Below are 24,901 nucleotides of genomic sequence, written 5' to 3'. Positions count from 1 at the left end.
AGACTACTTTCTGGTAGCTTAAAAATCCTTCTTATTTCTGATAAAAACAAATAACCAAATAAATACATGAATAAAAAGGAATATTTTACCGTTCCACACAGTCAGAAAGTCTGGAGCAATGGTTAGAAGCAGGGGCATCATGACCCCCAACAACATATAAGAATCCATTGTATGCTGCAACTCCCACACCTCCACGTCTTTTGGACATTGGAGCACACAGACTCCATTTGTTAGTATGTGGGTCAAAGTATTCCATAGATTTGAGGCAGGAACTTCCATCACGTCCACCAATAGCATATAGCCTAGAAAAAAGACAGAAGTGTGTGTGTGTGTGTGTGTGTGTGTAAATTTGTGCATAGAATGAAAGTGACAGAACCTTGTGCAAAGCATTGAACTGTGTGTTCTACTCCCTTAGTATTTCACAGTGAATGGCCTGAATTTGTGAATGGATAGTTACCTAAAGGCATTTGTTAAGGTCTACCTTACCCTAAACCTCTCTGTTTCATCATTTTTGTGAAAGTTACTTTGACATGATATAATAGATTAAAGGATCCCACTGGAAGTGAAGTACAGAGAAAGAAGGGAGATTTCAAAATTGTTGGTAGTATTTGTCAGTTAAACCTCAATAAAGCTAAACATTTTTAGAGAAAGGTAAGATGTTTCCAAAACCCAACTATGGCAACCTTACAATTTTAGCTAGGTTTAATTGCTTAGCATTAGAATCCCTGTTGTTTTCTATGAACTATTTTATTTAGTGTAAAAAAAATTTGTAACTAAGAAGATATTAATTTAATAAGTAACTAGGGGAATAGAATAAAACTTAGAAACCAGATTTTTTTCCTAGAAAGATATATTGGCTATGACATTTCTTTCATAAATTTTAAATGCCAATTCTTTTGATGAGCAGTATTTTTAATCTAATTTAAATTTAATCCTGCATCAATAAAGAAGATAAACATTTATTAAACTATATGTCTATAATTGCCCTTCATGCTCAACTGTGAACAATAGCAAGTCAGAAAGACAAAATTAAATTAGTCAGATTCGATGATTTCAGCTTCTTCTGTAAAAGGTAGGAGATTGCTACTGAGTCGCCTGATATCATTCAGGTTAGGCAAGAGATAATCAGATTTAGGAGAATTTTAATCTCTAAGACACTGTAAGTCTGGGTCTCCTCTTAACTATAGACATTTCCTGCTCCTTGCACAAGGTGCTAAAATTGAAATTGAATTTTACTTGAAATTGTATTGAAATTTCTACTGAACCCAATTATGTGATGAGATATTGGCTTTATGCATATGCATAGTCAGTACAGACATACAAGGCTGTCTCCTGCCACTGACCCATCCTGGTGTCTGAATTTTTCATCATTCAAGTCTTTCCTATATGCTGGTCATTATCTCCAAAGGTTCCTTGTCAGAAAGCACATAATTACCTGCAAGGAGAACAATTCAAGCTCGTAGAAACCTCTAACGTCATTGGGTTTCAATATATTAGCTTCTCTTATAGGCAAGCGATCAGGAAGAGGGAAAGATTCAGAAAGGTGGTACTAGTTGTAATTCTAAAATACTCAGGAGAGTGAATGGTAAAGAACAAAGAGACTTGGCCTATTACAAAGACTTACCAAAATTTTGATAAGTCAAGAATAAGTTATAATGTAAAAAATGGTAGCTTCCTGAGGGTAAGATTGGAACTTGTTTGATTCTCAAATTTAATGTACACACAAGTCACTTGAGGATCTTGTTAAAATGTCTATTCTGATTCAGGGGGTCTAGGCTGGGGCTAAGATTCAGCATTTCTAAATAGATCTCAGGTAATGCTGATGCTACTGGTCTCAGGACCACACTGGAGTAGCAAAGGACTACAGGATATTTAATTAAATGTTCATTTTAGATAAATATTTTCCATCAAAATGAAGGGAGAGTTCCAACAAAGGCCTTCTACTATCAATAGCTAGGATGTCCTGGTCACCGGGAATGCTTATTGATTGGTGGATCACATCACTGAAGTGCTGTACCACATGGAATGGGAGCAAAAGCATGCATGCTTGAGTTTACTCACTTGTTGTTTAATGCAACAACACCAACGGTGCTTCTAGGAGTTGACATACTGGCCACATAATTCCACTGACGTCCCTCAGGATCCCATCTTTCTACAGTGTTTAGATAACTCCATCCATCATGACCACCAACAGCATACATTGGTCCTTCAAGTGTGGCTACGCCTAAAGTGTAAAAATAGCATGAGGGCTCACCTAGGTAGGCCACACACAATGGATGTTGTTTCATTTTTCAAGGAACTGACTGCTTAAAAATTTGTTTGTATCTCTTAAATGGTTTTGTAAATAATCATTTAATTAATAATTTACTGATCTTGATATAAAAATTAATATGGTCTTTTAACCCTAGGAAATTTTCAGGCATAGTTAGGGTATCATGGTTGTAATGCTGAAGTCAAAGGAAGTAGTGGGACACAACTTTTCTCAGGATTAATAGAAAAGGGAAGCTGATTTGTTTTCTGGCATAATTTCAAAGTTATTTTTCAAATGTAAGTGATAGATGAGGTATGATATTGAATCTTAGATGAATCTTAGAATTGTAGGCTAACTGTGATAGGTCTTTCTAATCCCTGATTTTTATTATAGGGATAAAAAAATTCCCATGAGATAACTAAGTAGACAAGGATTTTTGAGGTTTAGTTAGAAATTTGTTCCAGTAGATACTATAAATAGCCCCTTTCTGTTTCTCATCTGCTCTGGGAATTCACGTAACTGGTTCCTCCCCACCTTACCTTCTTCACCATCTCAATCCGCCTCTCAGAGGTATACCCTCATCACCTCTCCTATCTCTTTAGTAATATCAATTAGAATTTAACAATTTGCTCTGATTTCTCTGTAAGATATGTTTTCTAAACATCACACTGACAGAACTGAGCTGAATAATTACATAGTCTATCATTTGATATAGATAATTTATCAGATATTTTGGGGCAAATAATACCAGTCCTGGATATGGCATGCTTTATCTGTGTAAAATTCAGTTCTTAAAGAACAATGCAATTGTTCAGCTTTTTATTTTTTTAAGAAACTCTGTTATTGAATCGTACGGAGTCTAGCATGAAGAAAGATATAACTTGACAAATACACAGGAGAATCAGTTCCCCACTGTTCCAGAAGTCTCCATTCCTTCTTAAACTTTTTTGGAACCTCTGGATTAAGTATAATTTAGAGCTACTCTCAACCAAAGTGTTTTTTTTCTAAATATTTCTGCCTTCAAACTGTATCCTAAGGATTTTGCCTAAATATAGTTTTGCTTCTTATGTGAAGGGACACTAGAAACTAGTCCCTTGAAACAATGAAACAAAGAAACAATGTCTCTCCATTATCAAGTGTTCTTTTCTCTAAATTGAGTTTACAAAAAACTCCCTGTTGTAGTTTCGTGCTCTTCAACAATGTATTCCTTCTAAAAGTTTTTATCCTTCCTGAAGTGGGACCCCTTTAAAATACCGGTAGAATGGAGATAGGATTATAGCAAGTATGACATCTGAAACAAGAAAAACTTTCACAGTCTTTTATCATTTGCTTATGCTTTTCAGCATTTTGGAAACATTTTCACTAAGCGTTTGGCTAAATCTCAGTGATGTGCAGCTTAATTTTATTTTAATTAATTTTTTTTTCAGATGGATGACCTTTATTATTTATTTTTAATTGGGGTATAGTTGTTTTACAACGTTGTGTTAGTTTCTACTCTACAGTGGAGTTCCCCGTGCTATACAGCAGGTTCTGATTAGTTATCTATTTTATACATATCAGTTAGTGTATTCCAGCTTAATTTAATTTTTAAAAAGCTCTACTAACTGTACATTCTTTAGAAACTATGTAACATTAAGCTCTTACCTAAGCCATGCCTGTGTGTTGACATGGGAGGCATCACCATCCAGATTTTGCCAACTGGATTAAAACATTCCACAGTATTCAAAGTTTTTAAACCATCTCTTCCTCCCACGACGTAGAGCTTATTATCAATAACAGCAACTCCAAACTGAAGCCTACGGCCACTCATGGTGCCAATATGTAGCCAGCTGTTGGTCCTGAGGTCATATTTTTCAATTGTAGTGGTACCTGTTAAAAAATGTTGAACAATGGTAAAAACTGCTTGTATAAAAATTTTAATTGGCATCATTCATATTATATTTATGTATCTATCATTTATAGCATAGGATCAGTGATTGCAACTCAAATTAAAATAAGTAGCCCAGATGATTCTCCAACCTGGGAGGTAAGGTAAGGATATTTCACCACTTCTGAATCCAAATGGAGGAGTCAGAATAAAATAGTTTACTTAATATATATAGTTTATATGCTTATAATGGCTATAATAAGCTATTGGTAGTACTAACACAGGTGTCAAACACCATATTTTACAACCAAAAATTACTTCGGAATCTATTACTGACTGTTTACATACCTATAACCATTCAATATACTAATTTATGACCTTTTATTTTTAGTTTGGTGTGTGTGTGGGTTGATTTCAAATACAAACGACTAAAAGAACAGGAATGAAAATTCCTTTTAAATGGAACTTCAGTGTTGATTCACTTAATGTTCCATGATGGTAACACAAAGGATTATAATTAATAACATAATTATTTATATTCATATTATTTATGTATTATAATTAATAATGCAATTCTGAGGTATTACCTTCTTTATGTGCTAATAAAAGTTCAATTTTCTACTCAATTACTGAAATACCAAGTTTACTACCAGAGTATACTGTCACTACTGCCATAGTAAATTGTCACTACTTCATAATAAATTATTACTCCTGTAGGCAATGCTTTTTACCAGTCATCAACAATAGCTGCTGTTATTTTTTAATAAAAATTGATTCTGCACAACAGGAAAGTTTCTAATTACCAAAGTAAGAAATGAAAGAGTTAGACGATTCACATTCATAGCGTACCTAAGACAGCTTGCGACAGATTTAGGGAATTTCAACCCAATTTCACAATGCTAACCATAGGAATAAGCAAAAACACTTCTGTTGTTCTACTGGGAGATTTGTGGAGAAAATATAATCCATTAGTTAAGATGAAAACAGTTAATATCTGAAGCCTTTTCACTGGCAAATTATAAGGCTACAGTATAAGGATTTAGGCAGAGTGTATATTATGTCTATGGCTGCTTCTGAAAGTTTTTCTTTTTATATTGGACTAATGGAAACAGTGCTTATATCTTTTTAGGTCTTTTCTGGTGAATAGTGCACTATAAGTATTTTTGTCTCAAGAGTTTGGATTTTCACAATAAAAACATGCAAATATACAGGCACTCATTTACTCTTTCTCTTTAATCCCTGCATCTTTCATTGACAATGTGGATTTGGCTGAATGCTGATTTACAGATAGCAATCACTCTATTGACTATATTTATTGCTGAGAGGTCAAATAACACCACCTAGCTTTTATATAATAAATGTCTCTGGATGATACTGTTACAACTGGAATACCTACAAACAAACTCACATCTACTTTCACTCTGTCAAGCAGTCAATTTTCTCTATCTGTTTTCATATCTTTCCACTTCTTCATTCCAATCTTCCCACATCTGTCTTCCTATCCACTCTTTTCTATTTTAACTTTTCATTTTGAACTCTTTTCATTAGTGGAATTTACCAAAAAGCCAATTTAGATTAGGAAATGAAGGTTAGGGTGCACTAATTATTAAGATTATGGAGTTATTAATGGTGAAGTAATTAGGAAATTGTAGAAGGCTACATAAATCAGCTGTATGTTGAAGATTTACATTGAAATGATGAAGGTTGCTTCATGACAAGTTAATTTTTTCCAGACATTAGATAAAATATAAAAGATAAATTTACCCCATATCTACTATTTGCATCTATGAATATATATGACTTGTAGTTCTGTATCTTGAATTCTGAAAATTTCTTTAGCCCATTTGCCTACTTCCACAATTGCTCCAACTAATCAAAATGTAAATCCTCTAGGTAGCTTATTATGGCAGCTCTATATTTGATGGGAAAACTTAGATTTTTTTGTTTTTACTAATCTCTCTCTTTAGGACTCACTTCATAATTTTTCTGTGTATATCGATCTTCTACACTTAAACTTTGCAAATATTGTTTTTTATTTCATTTCAAAGCTCCTATTCAACCCTAACTTATGATCTATTCAAGAGAGAACAAAACCAGCCAAACTTTGTAGTATTGTTTGGAACATGATAGTTCCTGCTGTGAATATATCTGATGTAGTGATTTCCTCCATCTATTTTTAAAATGAAATAAAAATCACTATATTAACTTTTAATTTGTCCCCTGCCATATTGTCTCTCAGAATTCATTGTTTATAATAAATGAAAGGTTACTGAAAACCTTGTATTCACAAAAGCCCACAGTTTACCATTTGACCATTTAAAATTTTTGACTCTGTGATCATACTTAGAATTTTTTGATGAATCTTTTAATATACACGGTAGGAGTTATAGTTAACTCCAGCCACTTGTCTGATACCTATATTTAGCAACTAATTCCAAGTTAATTGTATGAGTCAGAAAGGTAATTAAAGACTGAGGAAGTACTGTATTTCCTAAACATCAAAAGGTGAAAGTTCAAAAAGTATCTTAAAAAGATAAGTGAAACAACACACTGTAAGAAAAGGCATGCATATAGAAATTTTTTTAAGAATGTAAATTGATATGTTTTTAAATGTAACATTCATTTATACAGATAAATGCTACCACTTTAATGTTTTTGCTTTACTTATTTTTTTCTTTCTTTTCTTTCTTTCTTTTTTTTGCTCCTAAGTGCTCACCCTGAATTTTAAATATATTCTAAAACCCTCAAAGAGAGGGGTCAGTTTTGTTGTTGCTGTTGTTCTTTCATCTAAAATAGTGGCAGTATAGCAAAAAGGAACACAAAATTTGAGTAATAATTCCCTTTCCCTTAGTTCTAGATGTTTGCCCTTGGCTTGGCTATCTAATCTTAGGGACCTTAGTCTCCTCATCTGCAAAACTGGGGTAATAAAATCTATCTTGTAGCATTATTGTGAGGATTAGAAATGATGTTTGCAAAATGCCAATCAAGGATCAGGTATTCAAAAATAATAGTTTTTACTATTATTGTAGTTGTCTGCAACTTCCCATAGACATTTTTATATTTCCATACAATAGGTATTCCAAGAGTCTCAAAATGATGGTTTTACTTCCTTCCATATCAAACTGTGGTAATAGAGTCAAGGGATCATAGGCTCACATTTCACTCATTTCTGTAAGCTAATAAGGAGTTGTAGATACTTATTACCATCTTGTGTAACACATTCATTTGTGTAATATTAACTTAAAAAACAGGAACCTGAAAAAATAACAAAAATAGTAACAAACAGGAAAACCAAACCAATAAACACAAAGTTTTCCATTTCTCACTCTGCAGGTTAGGCATTTTTTTTTTTAATCAGAAACTAAGCATAGCTGTGCTTGCATTTTGTACTTAGTACCTTTTTATATAAATATCAAATAAGACACCTTTTAAATGCTGTTAATGTTAATTCTATTCAACAAAATGCAATAAAATATCATTACTAGATTTGAAATTAATTATAATATTTCATTGTATTTGTTATTTTCTGAAGAACACTAGTTCTGTGACGTTTCTCTACTACTTTGGAAATAACTGCATTTGCAAGCTTTTGTTTTATAGGTTTATTATTAATTGACATGTCTCCTATATGGTCTTCCAATTTCCAGTTACACATACCAAAAGAAAGAATCGGTTTCCAGAAACACAGGACTTTGACTTTTGCAACATTTTCTACAAGGTGTCAAAACATTTCTATGTATGACTTGGCAAATTTTAAGTGGTTGATCTTATTTCCTACACTGCCAATTCTTAATTACAAAGTCCTTGCCACATTGTTTTGGAAACATGGGTCTACAGACTGAGAAATCAAGTGTAAAAAGACAGAACTATAGAAAAACAAGTTCTAAGAAGTATTCAAGGTAGAATGATGGCTTCAGAAATTTTTCCTTATTCCTATTTGTTGAAATTCTTTTGTAAAATCATTGTTTTATTCCAGGATGCAATTGCTGATCTTGTTATCAACATTTCAAGTTTATTTGTAACTGGTCTTTGAGCAACTATCTGGAAATTGACAGCAAGAAGTTAGAGACCACTCTCCTATTTCTGTCAAAAAACAAATTTGGAGGACCCCATCCCTTCCGTTTACAGTAAATCTTTAAGTTTTCCATGAAAATATCTTATGTTGCAAAGCAAATACTGAAATTTAAAAATTGTTCCCATAAGAACCACAAAAGAACCCAAACTGCCAATGCAACCTTGAGAAAAAAGAACAAAGCTGAAGGTATCACCATCCCAGACTTCAGACTATACTACAAAGCTAAAGTCATCAAAACAGCATTGTACTGGCACCAAAACAGACAAATAGATCAATGGTACAGAATAGAAAGCCCAGAAATAAGTCCACACACCTATGGTCAATTAATCTACGACAAAGGAGGCAAGAATATACAATGGAGAAAAGACACTCTTCAACAAGTGGTTCTGGGAAAACTGGGCAATGAGATTAGAATACTCCCTCACACCATATACAAAAATAAAATCAAAATGGTTTAAATACCTAACTGTAAAACCTGAAACCATAAAACTCCTAGAAAAAAAACACAGGCAGAACACTATTTGACATAAATCATAGCAATATTTTTTGGTTCTGTCTCCTAAGGCAAAAGAAATAAAAGCAAAAATAAACAAGTGGGTCCTAATTAAACTTAAAAGCTTCTGCACAGCAAAGGAAACCACCAACAAAATGAAAAGGCAACCTATGGAATGGGAGAAAATATTTGCAAATGATGTGGCCTACAAGAGGTTAATATCTAAAATATATAAATAGCTCATACAACTCAATATCAAAAAAAAACCCAATCAAAAAATGGCAGAAGAGGCATTTATCCAATGAACACATACAGATGGCTAACTAACACATGAAAAGATGCTTAGCATTGCTAATTATTAGAGAAAGGCAATCAAAACTCCAATGAGATATCACCTCACACATGCCAGATGACTATCATCAAAAAATCTCCAAATAACAAATGTTGGAGAGGATGTGGATAAAAGGGAACCCTTGTACACTGTTGCTGGGAATGTAAAGTGGTACAACCACTATGGAAAACAGTATGAAGTTTCCTCAAAAAACTAAAAATAGAACTACCATATGATCCAGAAATTACACTCCTGGGCATATATCCAGAAAAAACGAAAACACTAATTCAAAAAGATATATGCACTCCAATGTTCACAGCAGAATAATATACAACAGCCAAGACATAGAAGCAACCTGAGTGTCATCAACAGATAAATGGATAAAAAAGATGAGGTATATATACAGTGGAATAGGGTTCAGCCACAAAAAGAGGAAAATTCTGCCATTTGTAGTAACATTGAAGGATCTAGACAATAGTATGCTTAGTGAAATGTCAGAGTGACAAATACTGTATGTCATTTATATGTGAAATCTAAAATAATACAAATGAATGTATATCCAAAACAGAAACAGACACACAAATATAGAAAACAAACTAGTGGTTACCAAAGGTGATAGAGAAGGAGGGAGGGACAAATTAATGGTATGGGATTAACAGATACAAACTACTATGTATAAAATAGATAAGCAACGAGGATATACTGTATAGTACAAGAAATTATAGCCATTTTCTTGTAATAACCTATAATGGAGTACCACCTGCAAAAATACTGAATCACTATGTAGTTTACCTGAAACTAATATAATATTGTAGGTCTATACTTCAATAAAAAGAAATTAAATGTATCCTGAGAGAAATAAATAAATAAATAAATATTGCTGTCATAAGGGAAAAGTACCTATTAAGAGTTGAGGAAACACTAATGAAAGGGTTTTATCCCATAAGGTAAGAATAAAAAAGGAGGTCACAATATTTATATTACCTTATTTATAAGAAATAGCTTTAGATGCAGACATTTATATATAGCTTTAACACCACCCTTATAGTTTAGAGGGTGTTGAGAATACATCTTTTTTGAATGATACTTTCTAAAGTAATTAATTTGTTCCTGTTACCTTTCATAGCATCCATGCCTCCCACAGCATAAAGTGCTCCCACAGTTGATTTTCTAGGCTTCGTCCGAGGGCTTTGCATCATGGGTCTTCTCTCAGGTAAGAGATGATACTTCATAGCTTCCATCAGGAGCTTCTGACACTCAAGATCACCAGTAAACATGGAACTGTTTTCAAGATCTGCCAGTAACTGAAAAGTAATGATGCATGTATATGAAGTAAAGAGAAAACATTAGAAATAGCATTTTCATTTATATAACTTTGGAGAAAACTCAAGCTAATTCTAATGTATGTGTTATTATTTAATATTTTAAGTTACTTAGTAACATATTTTATCATTAAAAGCCTCATGGTAGTAGCTAATTTATTAATGCACATTTATTTGACATACTTTTCCTCTTTTGAGTATGTACATGTAATCTCCAGGAGTGAAAGTGAAAAAGCACTCATAAAATGTGCTACTGAAAGCAAAGTGAATGGCTGTGTCTGCACAGAGCAAGTGTCTCCTGCCCCGCTAGAGAAGCAGTCACCTTTTTGGTTGATTTAGGGGAGATGGCACAAACATGCGCAATTAAAATAATATCAGGACTTCACTGTTGGCACAGTGGTTAAGAATCCATCTGCCAATGCAGGGGACTTGGGTTCAAGTCCTGGTCCAGAAAGATCCCACATGCCGAGGAGCAACTAAGCCTGTTTGCCACAACTACTGAGCCTGCGCTCCTCAACAAAGGGAAGCCACCGCATTGAGAAACCCGTGCACCACAGTGAAGAATAGCCCCCATTCACCACAACTAGAGAAAGCCCATGCACGGCAACGAAGACCCAATGCAGCCCTAAATAAATTAATTAATTAAAAAAATAATATCACCATGGGGGCTGCATCTTTATCATCAAATCAAAGCATGAAGCAGGTGCTTTTTATCTGTACATGTACATGTGTACACCAGTAAAGTACATGTATTAGCAACTAGGTGATTCATCATCAATAGTATATGAGATCAATCCTTTCTAACCATTATTGCCCGGCAGCTAATATGACCCTAATTCAATGGGATAAAAGCTAGGTAAAGTATTCTTCTTGAGATGAGTTGAGGAGAAGTTAAGAGTCTTGTTCAGAATTTTCCAAGGGTCATTTAGATTGGTTCCTTGGAGTCTGGAGTCTACAGTATCATAGGAATTGACAGGAACAGCAAGAAGATTGTTGGAATGGACATACTAATCTTACTCCATAAAACTTCCCCCTGAAGTTTCCTGTTCTTCACTGGTTAACCTCTATCCTGTTCTCACCCCACTTTTTATCCCTGATGTATCACTGTTTTGACTTGGCTGATGAGACCCCAGGTATTTCCTTAATGCATACGCTGTAGCAAATAGGTTTGAAAACTAGGCTATGTAATTTTTTTTTCTTTCAAAAATATTCTTCAGATATTTATCACCAGTCTCTTCATGTATTTCATTTCTAGAATATTTGTATAAGATTACCCACTACTACCATCATCAGGAAAAGTTCACACAATCCCACATTCTAGGCATACTCAGGAGTGGGAGGCCAAGGTACCACTGGTTGTGTGTTTCAGCTGGATATTTCCTGTTATTCCAATAAATTAAGAAAAGTCCAACTAAGCCTTTTGCTGAAAGAATGTCATATAGACTTAATAGCATTATAAAGTTAAGGGCTTCTGATCCTTTACACCAGTGTATTTCAAATTTTTGCATATCTAAGAATCATCTGGAGAACTTGTTAAAATACAGAATCCTTGGCCTCAACCAAATAAATCGTTTCAGTTGGTCTGTGGTGGGGGCCTGAGAAACTGAGTTTCAAAGAAGCCCCGGCTTAAGAGTAAATATGTACTGGGAGTTCCAAAGATGGCAGAGCATAAAGAGTCTGAGCTCATCTCCTCTCCCAGGCACACAAAAATTACAACTATTTATAGGATAACTATTGATGAAAAAGACCAGAACCTACCAGAAAAGATCATCTACAGTTAAGATGTAAAGAAGGAACCACAAGTTGGGTAGGAGGGGTAGTCACAATATAGTCAAGACCCATAATCCCGGTGTGGGTGACCCACAAAGAGGAGAATAATTACAACTGCAGAGGTTCTCCCCAAAAAGCGAGGGGTCTAAGCCCCACATTGGGCTCCCTAGCCCAGGAGCCCTGCACCAGGAAGACAAGCAACCAGACTATTTGGCTTCAAAGGCCAGCGGGGCTTACATTCAAGAGACTCAGAGGGCTGTGGAAAATAGAGACTCCATATTTAGAGGACACACACAAAATCTCACATGCTCTGGGATCCAGGACAGAAGCAGTAACTTGAAAGGAGACTGTGTCAGATCTACCTGCTGATCTTAGAGAGTCACCAGGAAAGGCAATAGGCAACCAGAGCTCACCCTGGAGTCAGACACTGGCAGCAGCCATTTGTGGGAGCTCATTCTGTCGTGTGGACACTGGCCCTGGTAAGGGCCATTTTGGAATCCTCCCTCTAGCTTATTAGCCTTAGGACTCAGACCTGCCCCCACCCAACAGCCTATAGGCACCAGTACTGGCATGCCTCAGGTGAAGTAACTAACTGAGCAGGGACATAGCCCCACTCACCATATGTGGTGTATATATATATATATATATATACACACACACACACACACACACACACACACACACACACACTCTATACAATGAAATACTACTCAGCCATAAAAAACGAATGAAAATTTGCCATTTGCAACCACAAGGAAGGTCCTGGAGGGTATTATCCTCAGAAATAAGTCAGACAATGACAAAGACTGTATGTTATCACTTATACGTAGAATCTAAAAAAAGTGAAACAAACTAGTGAACACAGCAAAAAAGAAACAGACTCTACAAAAAATAAATACAAGAGAAGGTGTGGAGCAAAGAGAACCCTCCTACACTGTTGGTGGGAATGTATATTGGTGCAGTCACTATGGAGAACAGTATGGAGGTTCCTTAGAAAACTAAAAATAGAGTTATATGATCCAGCGATCCTACTCCCGGGCATATATCTGGAAAAGAAGAAAACTTTAATTTGTAAAGTTACATGCACCCCAATGTTCATAGTAGTACTGTTTACAATAGCCAAGACATGGAAGCAATTTAAGTGTCCATGGACAGATGAATGGATAAAGAAGATGTGGTATATATATACAATGTAATATTACTCAGCCACTAAAAAGAATGAAATAATGCCATTTGCAGCAACACGGATGGACCTAGAAATTATCATACTGAGTGAAGTTAATCAGAGAAAAACAAATATCATATGATATCACTTATATGCAGAATCTAAAAAAAATGATACAAATGAACTAATTTACAAAACCAAAACAGACTCGGAGTTGTAGAAAACAAACTTATGGTTATCAAAGGGGAAGGGGTGGAGGGATAATATAGGAGTTTGGGATTAACAGATACACGCTACTAACTATAAAATAGATAAACAACAAGGATCTACTGTATAGCACAGGGAACTATAGGCAATATCTTGTGATAATCTATAATGGAAAAGAACCTGAAATAGAATATATATATATATATATATATATATATATATATAACTGGAACACTCTGCTATACACCTGAAACTAACATAACACTGTAAATCAACTATACTTCAATTAAAAAAAAACAGACTAACAGATATAGAGAACTAGCCGTTACCAGTGGGGAGAGGGAAGGGGGGAGAAGCAAGTTAGGGGTAGGAGATTAAGAGATGCAAACCACTATGTATGAAATAAATAAGCTATAAGGATATATTGTACAGCACAGGGAATATAGCCAATATTTTATAATAAATATAAATGGCATATAATCTATAAAAATTTTGAATTAGTTTGAATTAATTCAAACTAATATAATATTAATATTATATTATATTATTTGAAACTATATTATAGTTTCAAATAATAATATTTGAAACTAATATAATATTGTAAATCAACTGTACCTCAACTAAAAAGAAGAGTAAATATGTACTTCCATGGGATTTAATTAACAGCTAAAAGTAAAAAAAAAAAAGTAGAGAAATCATCAGCAAATTAAAATCTATTTTTCAATGTTAACATTTAATTAGAAATGTTTTGCAAATTGATTAATTTTAACATTTATGAAGCTACGGATACATTAAGTCCAGAAAAGTCCTTCCTTCCAATGTGAATGATGTTTGAGGACTTTGGCTACAAGTTATATAGCATATGAAGTGTTCATATGTGCCTTATATTCATATATATATATGTATATATATAATATAAATGATATATACTACTGATCAGTTGGCTACAGAGAAATAATTTTGGTTATCACCAGTGTTAGAATTATATAGTGAGACTGCACTCCAACCTCACTAAATTTTACATACTAAAATTCAGTATGAGGTGGGTCAATCCTGAGTTTTATCCAAGGGCGGGCATTTGTTTTTAGGATCATTTTTAGTACAATCCTTCTGTATGCATGGTGAGGATGCCATTATAATGATGCTCCAGTGCATCTGAAGCAATTATAATATGGTTTCAATCATAGTAGCTAATTACTCATGTTAGTTAGTAGGTATTATCCAGAATCTAACTCCTCCCTAGGGTCTCCTCTGGGATGCTACTGTAATGATTATTATCACCTTGCCTAGAAGAAAAAGAGTTAGGTTAGTCATTTTCCCTGCTTGTTACAAGTGCTGTTTGGTGAGAGAGGAAACTGAATCTAATGAGTATTCTGAAGTTTGGGGATCATTTGTAGATTTTTTCCTTAAACCTTTTTTCCTTGCTCTTCATCATTATTAATATTGTTAATTGAAGGCTGTACATGTCCTTCTGTGAAACAAATCCTGTACCAGAAATTCTCTGTATAAAATTAAAAAAAAAAAAAAGGAATGGCTTAATGCCTAGTTGTTGTTTAGAACTATAATTTACATTCCTTGGGTAAGTTTCCATACCTGTGGTGGAAGTAATGGCAGTCTGATGTAAGAAAGCAGCATTGCTAGGTCTTGTTGCCTAGCCTGCACATCATGCCTTACCCACTGCATTAGAGCGTGGAAAATAGTTTCTTCATCAGGAACATTAATGTCATCACTGCATAAAAGTTTTGAAATCTCATTAGCTGGAAGCAGGAGGAATTCTTGGTTCTTTATTACCTCGATGAAGTGTTCCTAGAAAAGAGAAGTCTTCTACTGAAACTTTGTACTTTAGAAACTTCTTAACAAAATAAGCTTACCAAAGCATTTCTTTTTGTTAAACTTCAGAAAAAGCCAGAGAGACAGATATATGCATTCATAGAAAATAGATGTTATTGCTGCCCGTGACAGGGTATTGGAGGAGCCTCTGAAGCTGAGGAACAAAATGCTTCCGCTGGGAGTTGTTTATTAAACACAAGGAAAGGCCTTAACTACTTCACAGGCCACATGGGTAGTGTCTGAGTTGATGCCAGTGCTTTTCTCTCTCAGATTTGTAGGTGACAACAGTTTATGACTCCAGAACTGACTGATGTCAAGTTGGCCTTTAGTCAAAAACCTGAAGAGAAATGCTAAAAATTTTCAAGGTGGAGGTTATATTGAAGGCCTGGTAGAGGCAGATTTGGCTGTGCATTTGATGGGGCAACATACTGAATTCATTTGAGATGAGAAAAAGAGACTGATTAAAAACTTCTCTTGTAAAAAAGCACAATCTTTTATTAACCAAGGCAAAGTTATTTTACAATGGATAAACATCTACAGAGTCAGGTTAATCTAAAAGTGACTCCTTTGGAGTTATTTTTTGAGGGGGAGTGGGGCTATCTCTCAATTTTTATGTTTTATAACTTGATTCTCTCTTCTGTCATTTGTGTTGTATTTTTATCAAGTATCAAATTTCAGGCAGCTGTGTTTCAATTTTTTTCATCAAAACACCACTATATTTTTCCTATTTATAATGTTATATATTTTCTTTGACAACACAATTATCATTTCCAACATTTTTCATAGTAAAGATCTTAAGATTTAAATGCAATAAAATATACTTCTGAAATTGATATAAGCAAGTCTAGTTGGTAATTTATGTTGCCCAATAAATAGATATTCTGGAAGCAGCTTAAGACAGCCTCTGTATAACTGGGGGATCTGGATAAATCAAATCACTCCCTCAGCTCCACTCTGAGTTTAGCCATTGTAGGAGGCAAGACTTCTGCCAATGAACCACCAGTGCCCTTGAGTTTAGTCATTGTGGGACTGAGTTAACCTAATAGCAAAATTATCCATACAAGAATCATCAAGTTTGATAGACCCATCAGGAAGCTCTGATACCGTAAATTCCAAGTTAACTTGCCTATTTAGACAAAGAGCCCTCTTGTGACTAATCAAGTAATTGAGAGAGAACTGCTGCTTTTACTATAGCAGATGTTCCTTGTTGAAAACCCTCTCATCTATAGCAAAATGGTGGAGCTAGTATTAAAACTAAAAATACATTACAATTGTACAGCACTTCACACTTTACAGATTTCTTTCACAAACTTTAAGTCATCACCAATGCAGTCTTGTGGGAGGTGGAATTATTCTGATGAGAAAACAGGCTACGTGAATTGTTTGATCTCTTGTGCAGTAAATGGCTAAGTATGAACTCACACCTATGCCTTTAGGTCTACTTCATTTTGTTCAATACTTCAACTGCCTTTCATAAATGACATAATTTTTATGAAAGGGTTAAGAAAAAGATAAAACACTCTAAAGCTTATGGTTACCCATTACTGGTAGTGTATGTAAACTTTGAAACTGTGTAAATATTATGGAAGACCCCATCTCTCATTCTCTCATTCTTCTTTCTATCCACTCTCCAACGAAAGAAAAAAAAAAAAAAACAAGAGTGTGAGAGAGAGTGCCCTTGGTTTAGTATTCATTTTTAAAATCCACACTTACATTGTTGCAAAATGTATTCAATGAATATAGCATATTTGCTGAATGTTTCATCAATGCAGACTACTATTTATATAATTGTGATGGTCAATTTTATGTGAACTTGACTGAGCCATGGAATGTCCAGACTTTTGGCCAAACATTATTCTGAGTGTGTCTGTGAGGGTATTTCTGGATGAGGCCCACTCACATTAGAAAGGGCAATCTGTTTTACTCAGTCTATGATTCAAATGACTGTAGCTGAATCCTTAGTTTAGCATTATTCTTAGAGATTAAAATTATTTGCATTTTTATATTATCAGTACAGTATTATAAAAGCATTATTTTAGCAAGATCTTGACATCTTTTGCTGCATTTATAATATATACTAAAATAACTAAAGAGGGATTAAAGGAGATAACAGCATTGCATTTTTTTGCACATCCTGCTTTAACACTCAGTTTCAGTCACATAATAGGAAAAGGAAGACAAGTTCATTTTGAGCAACAAAAATAACTCAAGCTGTTTATCAGAATGTGTTTTGTCTGCAAGAGTAAGATACCAGACAGGAAACTGTTAATAGTTAGTTCAAGAATTTAAGTAATTTAACAGGAAGTTTTCATGTTTGGCATTTGTGGTAGGATTAACCTTTGAACTGCTGTTCCTATAGATTATATAGCATCTATATTTAGGACATAGGAATATAAATAGCATAATTAAATGACATGTTAAAATGTCAATCTATTATAATATGATTCACCATATAATGGTATTGTTTCAGAAATATGTTTAAAACTTCAAATTTTGAACAATGACCAAGGGTGGGAAGAAGAGAGGGGAAGTTTTACAAGAATTTTTAAGAGAATTCAAATATTATAAGTTTGAAAATTTTAAGGTCTGTATGAAACTCTAGAAATACTTTTTTAATTATATGCATCTCAATTCTAAAATGTACTGTTAATTTTATTGTTTTTAGTTGTGATTATTGTTCATTTTTATGTACTTGCCTTTATTTTTGAATCTTAAATAAAGGTAGCTATTTTCTTAGCTTGAAATTTTATCTTTTAATTTGGTTTCTCAGAAAGATCCATCTCTTGTGTTGTTCCCTGCTTCAGAGGTTAAAAAGTTCATTTTCTTCTTTGTATAAAGGAATTATTAGCATGAATGGTAAGGATTTATTTAATATCCTCTGTCTACTTTTACTTGCCTCCCTACAATCTATATTTCATGTCACTCTCACTTGACTGAATAAAAATAGTCTTATCCCATGCAACTTTTAAAGAATTAACACATCAAATATGTTCAGTTAATTTATTATAATTACTAACAGAATTGAGAGGAATTTTAAGTTAATTAAAGAATTGAGTTGTTTTCACCGAAATAACATGTTTTCATTAAGAAATAAAAATTCCATTCAATAGAATTGTCTGATTTACTAATTTTGATAGTTCTTAAGTTCTTCCAGTTAATAGTGATCCAATAATATTACTTTTTTACTTATTGAATGATGCCTATTGGGTTAGCCAAAAAGTTCGTTCGGGTTTTTCCGTAACATCGTATGAAAAACCCAAACAAACCTTTAGGCCAACCTGATAAATTTTATTAGAAATAATAATTTGTACAACTTTATGAAGTAAAGTTCTAATAGTACAAAAACATCAGGGAAATTATGTTTTCTTGTTACTGTGGATTCTACTTGAAATATGCATTTGTCCAGTTTAATTGTTGGCAATATTTTCATTTCTCCAAGCTCTGAGATTTAATTAAATCATTTTAGTTTGAAAAATGTGAAATTTGCTTGTGTACAGCTCAACCAGACAAATATTTGTATCTAATATCTATTTTGTGCAAGTCATTTGAAAATTATGTAAATTCATATTGCTTTTTAATTTTATCCCAACATTATAATCTTTACCTTGGAATGGTTCTACACACACAAACACACACACACAAACACATATCTGTAAACATATAATTAGTTTAGACACTGTGTTAATATATTATCACTATAAGTTAACATGAAGCAATTGATTTTACCATTGTGTATTTATGTGCCACACTCAGGAGCTCGGTACAGCCCTGGGCATCTCCAAATGATCGAATCCCTAAGCAGTTTGAAGGGTGGAGTTGTTTTATAAGAAAATTGGAGCAGACTTCAATGACTTGAGTCAGCTGCAGAAGACAAGCTGCAGCCAGCAAATTTTCAATAGTATCTTCTTTCAATTGCAGGACACCTAAATGGTTTGAAAAAGTAAAGAATTATTGTATATTCCATAAAGTAAGACACAAATATGATAGATAGCTAAAATTTTCAATTTCTTTAATTAATAGGGCTACTTTTTCTAGTGTACAGTAACTATTCAGGGAATACCTTTTGAGGTGAATACATGCAAGTGAGTATGTACAAACACTAATAAGATGGCTGAAGGGAGCCATACTAGATTATCAAAAACAACTGGAGCAAATGAACAGTGAGTACCACCATTGCAACAAAAAGCAATTTCTTGTTTCTTTATCATCTTAGACCTGCATCTAAATCTAATACTAAAAACTGTCTACATTATGACTCAAGAAGCATTATGTCATATTGTATAAGGATTGTACAATGGGCAATACAGGTACCTGTCATTTGTGTGGAAAAATGTCTGGGTAAATAACATTAAGCTTATATGTCCATATTTTTGCATCTGTATTTATTAGCTGATAAGGATGACTTTGCCCAAATATTACATCTGGAATTAATGCCCAGCACTGTCTTAAAAGAAAGAAAATGTTGCCAAGAGTCCTCAGCTAAAGAATTGTTTATATGATTATTTTCTTAGGTATAAAAAACAGATTCTGTTTAAAAATATCTGTAAAGATTTTTAAAAACCAAGATCAGAGCAATTTAAGCTGTTTCCTTTATATTGATATATCTGTATTATTTTTGAAGCAAGAATTATTGATGAATTAGTGCAAATGTTGTAAGTTATTTTGATAAGATATATTCCTATATTTCTGTTTTAGCCAAGCTATAGGGAAATTATAAAGAATGATATTTCATATGGATTATATAAACTATAAAGTATTATTTTATAATTTTGTTTTATAAAATACCTTAATATGAATTCTATCTGATTGCATAACCATAAAAATGAATAATAAAAACTGTAAGCTGCTATGTATTCGCTTCAACCTCTAAAATGTGTTGTAAAGGGATCCAGCCCATTGGCAAACTTTCTTGTGTTGTTTCTTATCCTGGATTTTGAAGGGAGAGCCCTGCCTATATTTTATGAAACTCAGAGAAATATGAACTATTCTCAGATTCATCTGCTGTAAACATTGAAACTTGCCCTGGTTATTAAGAATAACATTTATTTCTCAATGGATGAAACAATAAAACTCATAGAAGAAAACATAGCATAAAAGCTCCTTGGGTCTTGGCAATAAGTTCATGGGTAAGACACCAAAAGCACAGTGAACAAAAGCTAAAATAAACAAGTGGGACTACATCAAACTAAAGATCTTCTCCACAGCAAAGGAAGCAAAAAATAGAGATGGAAACCTACAGAATGAGAGAAAATATCTGCAAACCTTATACATGTTAAGGGTTTAATATCCAAAATGTATAAAGGACTCATACAACTCAATAGCACAAAAGCAAATAATCCAATTAAAAATGGGCAAAAAACGTGGATAGAATTTTTTTTTCCAAAGAAGACATACAAATGATGAATAGGTATGTTAAATGGTGCTCAGCAGCACTACTCATCAGGGAAATGCATATAAAAACCACAATGAGATATCTCATACTTGTTAGGATGGCTATTATAAAAAAGAGAAGAGATAGTCAATGTTAGTGAGGCTTTGGAGAAAAGGGAACTTTTGTGCACTTTTGGTGAAAATGTAAATTCGTTCAGCCATTAAGAAAAGCAGTATGAAGGCTCCTAAAAAATAAAAAAAAATATAGAACTACCATGTGATCCAGCAATCCCACTCCAAAGGAAATGAAAACAAGATCTGAAAGAGATAGCTCCTCTCCCTTGTTTATTGCAGCATTATTCACATGATATGGAAACAATTTAAATGTTCTTTGACACATGAATGGATAAATAAAATGTGATATACACACACACAATGGAATACTATTCAACTATGAGAAAGATGGAAATCTTGCCATTTGTAACAACATGGGTGAACCTGGAGGGCATTATGCTAACTGAACTAAGGTAGACAGAGAAAGACAAATACTGTATGGGATCACTTGTATGTGGAATAGGGGCGGGAAAGGGAAGATGGAGAAATGTAGATCGAAGGGTGAAAACTTTCAGTTATAAGAAGTTCTCAGGATAAGAAGTACAGCATGGTGACTCTAGTTAATAATACGGTATTGGGTACTGCATACTTGAAAGTTGCTGAGAGTGTATCTTAAACAGTATCACCAAAAAAAGAGTTATCTATATGAGATGATGTGTGAATTAATTACCTTGATCTTGGTAATCATTCATATATATATACATATATATATATATATCTGTGTGTGTGTATATATACATATATATACACACACATATATGTGTATATACATGATATATATATATATTCATCAAGTTGTATACTTTAAATATCTACAATTATATTTGTCAATTATTCCTTAATAAAGTTGGAATGAATGAATAAATAAATAAATATTTCTTGGCCCCCAAACTCATCCTGTTACCTTTGTTAGATAGTTTGATTAAATATGACTTTATTATTTCAAAAGAAGAGACTAAATCTATAGAGTTAGAATATCCCACTTCCACTCTCATTTTTACAAACAAGAATGTACCCACACCTCTCAAGAGAGAAAGAGAGACATGCTCTTGTAGCTTTGTGTTAAAATAGCTCTATTTTCTCATGGTCAAAAATTTTATAGTATATTATTTACCTCTTGCTCTTTTATATTACTGTATTTAAATACTGATTCTGCCACTTACTACTTTAGGAAATTTACTTAACTGGTTTATCCTTCAATTTTCTCACTTGCAGGGTCATAATAATAATAATGTGGGTTATATAATATAGAGTTACTGTGAGGATTGAATGAGTTAATACATGCCAAGCACTTACCGGTGTAAGCATACTGCACCAAGGAATCAAGTGCATTAGGATCGACTCCTTCCATCCTGACCTCTTCTTGTTTGGCTTCAAGCACATCATTAGTAAACATTGCAGCAAAATAATCAGACACTGCACTGAGAACCAACCTGGAATTAGGAATGTTTCATAGGAAATTAAATCAGTCCATAATCTCACTGAAAAACATGAAATATAGTCGGTAAGTTTTTAACACTGATGAGTACGTTTTCTGCATAAATCTTTCATAGTTCAGTAAAGTGTAGTGAAATTAGAAAGGTAAATTAAGTAAGCTGATTCTGTTTAGACAATTTGTGCTGTTTCTCTTCATCAATTTCTCTAAAGTTTGGCTCTTCTAAATATCACACAGGGAAACAGATCATATAGGCTAGTGTTTTTTCAATATAAAAACATAAAAATCTATTTTCCTCAATGCTCCAATTCGTAATCAATGGACTGATTCTTTCTCATTCATGCTAGCTATAGTCATTAAATGATCTGTCTGCTTAAGGATACTTACCGATGGGCTGGGATTCTGAGGTGTCCGGCAATGAGTAGCACATCACACAATTGTTTCTCTTTCAGGTAGTTCTCCATTTTATGAAGAGTTTGTTCCGCATGGTTTACAGCATGGAAGTGCTCCTCAGATCTACTAACATTCATTTCTTCAGGATGCTGTGTATCTAATCTAAAAGGGGGATGAGTGTGAGAATATATTTTTTTCTCCTAGTGGGTGTGCAAAAATCCAGTAGAAATTTAGGCTAAATTTATTTCTAAAAAAAATAAATAGAATTAAAGTAAACTTAAAATTTGCCCACCAATCCTAAATATTTCACTATTATTGCTCCCTAACCTCCATTAAAGTGAGGTGTCATGATTACTATTTATGTCTGGAATGTAACCATGGATGTGACTATGCATGGTTCAATGGCAGGGCTAGTGCTAATTGTTATATGCACAAACATAAACTTCAAGATACAAGCCTCTTTGATTTTTATTAGCATCACAATTATGCCATTTGGCATGAAATTGCAGGCATGATTCAAAATACTTTTCAAATTTGATTATATTCTGAAGCTTCTCCATGGAGTACTTATTACACATCAGAGATATTTCTTGAAGAATCTCAAGGCCGAGACTTCCACAACATTGTTTACAATATGTCATTCCCATCAAGAAAATAAACATATTTCCATTTTTTATTTTTTTTCAGCTTTACTGAGATGTAATTGACATCCTACATTAAGTTTTAGATGTACAATGTGATTATTTGATATACATATATATTGTGAAAGGATTACCACAATAAGGTTAAAGTATCCATCATCTTACATAGTTACCATTTTGTGTGTGTGTGGTGAGAATATTTAAGATCTACCCTCTTAGCAATTTTCAAGTATACAATACAGTATTGTTAACTATAGTCACCATGATGTATATTAGATCCTCAGAACTCATTTATCTTCTAACTGGAAGTTTGTACCCTTTGACTGTTTAGGCAAAGATGATGACTGTTGAATCTGCAATAATGAAAGCTGTTTACATGTCTTTTCAACCTCATACAATGGTGGAATTTAAGTACTAACACAAGCACATAGAGGTTTACAGTGAGTAGAAGCTTAAAATTTTGATGGTAAGATGAACATACTTTTCTTGTTATGATTCTAGCTTCCAGGCATCATTTTCCAACACCAGTTAAGATTAATTTTAGGTCCCTCCCACAATTTAGGCTGTATTTCTTTGAAGACAATTGGCCCAGGGTGACATTACTCTCTTTTTGTCTGTGTAATTCAAATAAATGATTCACCTGCAAATCTTCTTAACCTTTAAAGATTATTTTGGACATTCTGTCACAATACTGTATGGACAATCAGGGTAATAGGATATGAATATCCTTAAAAATTGCTTATTTTTTTTTTAGAAAGGAACAATCCCTTGGCACCATAGAATGGAAGGAATTCAGGTTTCACTTATCCTAATCTTTCCTCTGTTCAAGAAATGGTTTGATTCACATTGAGTCAATCAAACATTCAATATCTAATTATCTTAGCTGTCCTTGTGTATACTCCAGCATGTATCAGAGATGGGCATATTCTAAAGGAGGAATATGCTTTGGGAAGTTCTTGCTGGGAAATATTTCTTTTTCATTTCCCATGTGGATGCCTGTGTGTGTGTGTGTGTGTGTGTGTGTGTGTGTGTGTGTGTGTGTGTGAAAGAGAGAGAGAGAGAGATTTCCCTGGCAAGGACTTCCACTACTATATTGAGTAGAAGTGGCACAAGTGGGCATGCTTGTCTTGTTCCTCATCTTATAGGAAAACCTTTCAGTAAACATTGATATGGTGATTTTTACAATGGTCTTTATTATGTTGTGGTAGCTTCCCTCTTTTTTCTAGTTTGTTGAATTTTTTTTTAATAATGAAAGGGTATTTAATTTTGTAAAATGCTTTCTCTGCATCAGTTGAGATGATTGTTTTTTCCTATGTTATGTTAATTATAGGATATTGCATCGATTGATTTTCATATGTTGAAACAACCTCACATTGCAGGAATAAATCCCACTTTATCATGGCTTATAGTCCATTTAATGTGCTATTGCATTCTGTTTGCTAGTGTTCTGTTGAAGATTTTTGCATCTATATTCATAAGAAATATTGGTCTGCAGGTTTCTTTTCTTGTAGTGTCTGTCTAGTTTTGGAATCAGGGTAATGGTGACCTCATGGAATGAGTTTGGAAGTGCTCCCACCTCTTCAATATTTTGAAAGAGTTTGAGGAGGATTGTTATTAATTCCCCTTCAAATATTTTG

The 24,901-nt window shown here is 33.6% G+C and overlaps 1 protein-coding gene across 3 annotated transcripts in view; it reads right to left on the bottom strand.

Moving 5' to 3' along the window:
- The window catches only part of KLHL4 (kelch like family member 4), a gene marked incomplete at its 5' end in the record, with an annotated part of 112,999 nt that overhangs the window by 30,622 nt on the left and 57,476 nt on the right, over window positions 1-24,901 (bottom strand). Inside the window, 8 exons of one of the 3 annotated variants that reach the window (XM_082681278.1) lie at window positions 90-302; window positions 2,062-2,224; window positions 3,896-4,120; window positions 10,135-10,321; window positions 15,075-15,287; window positions 19,038-19,234; window positions 22,092-22,228; window positions 22,618-22,785. In XM_082681278.1, the coding sequence (XP_082537404.1) occupies window positions 90-302; window positions 2,062-2,224; window positions 3,896-4,120; window positions 10,135-10,321; window positions 15,075-15,287; window positions 19,038-19,234; window positions 22,092-22,228; window positions 22,618-22,785 (1,503 nt within the window). The remainder of the gene's footprint in view (window positions 1-89; window positions 303-2,061; window positions 2,225-3,895; window positions 4,121-10,134; window positions 10,322-15,074; window positions 15,288-19,037; window positions 19,235-22,091; window positions 22,229-22,617; window positions 22,786-24,901) is intronic. The other 2 variants (XM_082681279.1, XM_082681280.1) reach the window with 2 other exon arrangements.

This window comes from Grampus griseus, assembly GCF_964374135.1.
Source record: "Grampus griseus genome assembly, chromosome: X".
Classification (NCBI taxonomy): domain Eukaryota; kingdom Metazoa; phylum Chordata; class Mammalia; order Artiodactyla; family Delphinidae; genus Grampus; species Grampus griseus.
The sequence above is the reverse complement of the archived record's forward strand: the minus strand, read 5'-3'. Positions and strand labels throughout refer to the sequence as shown.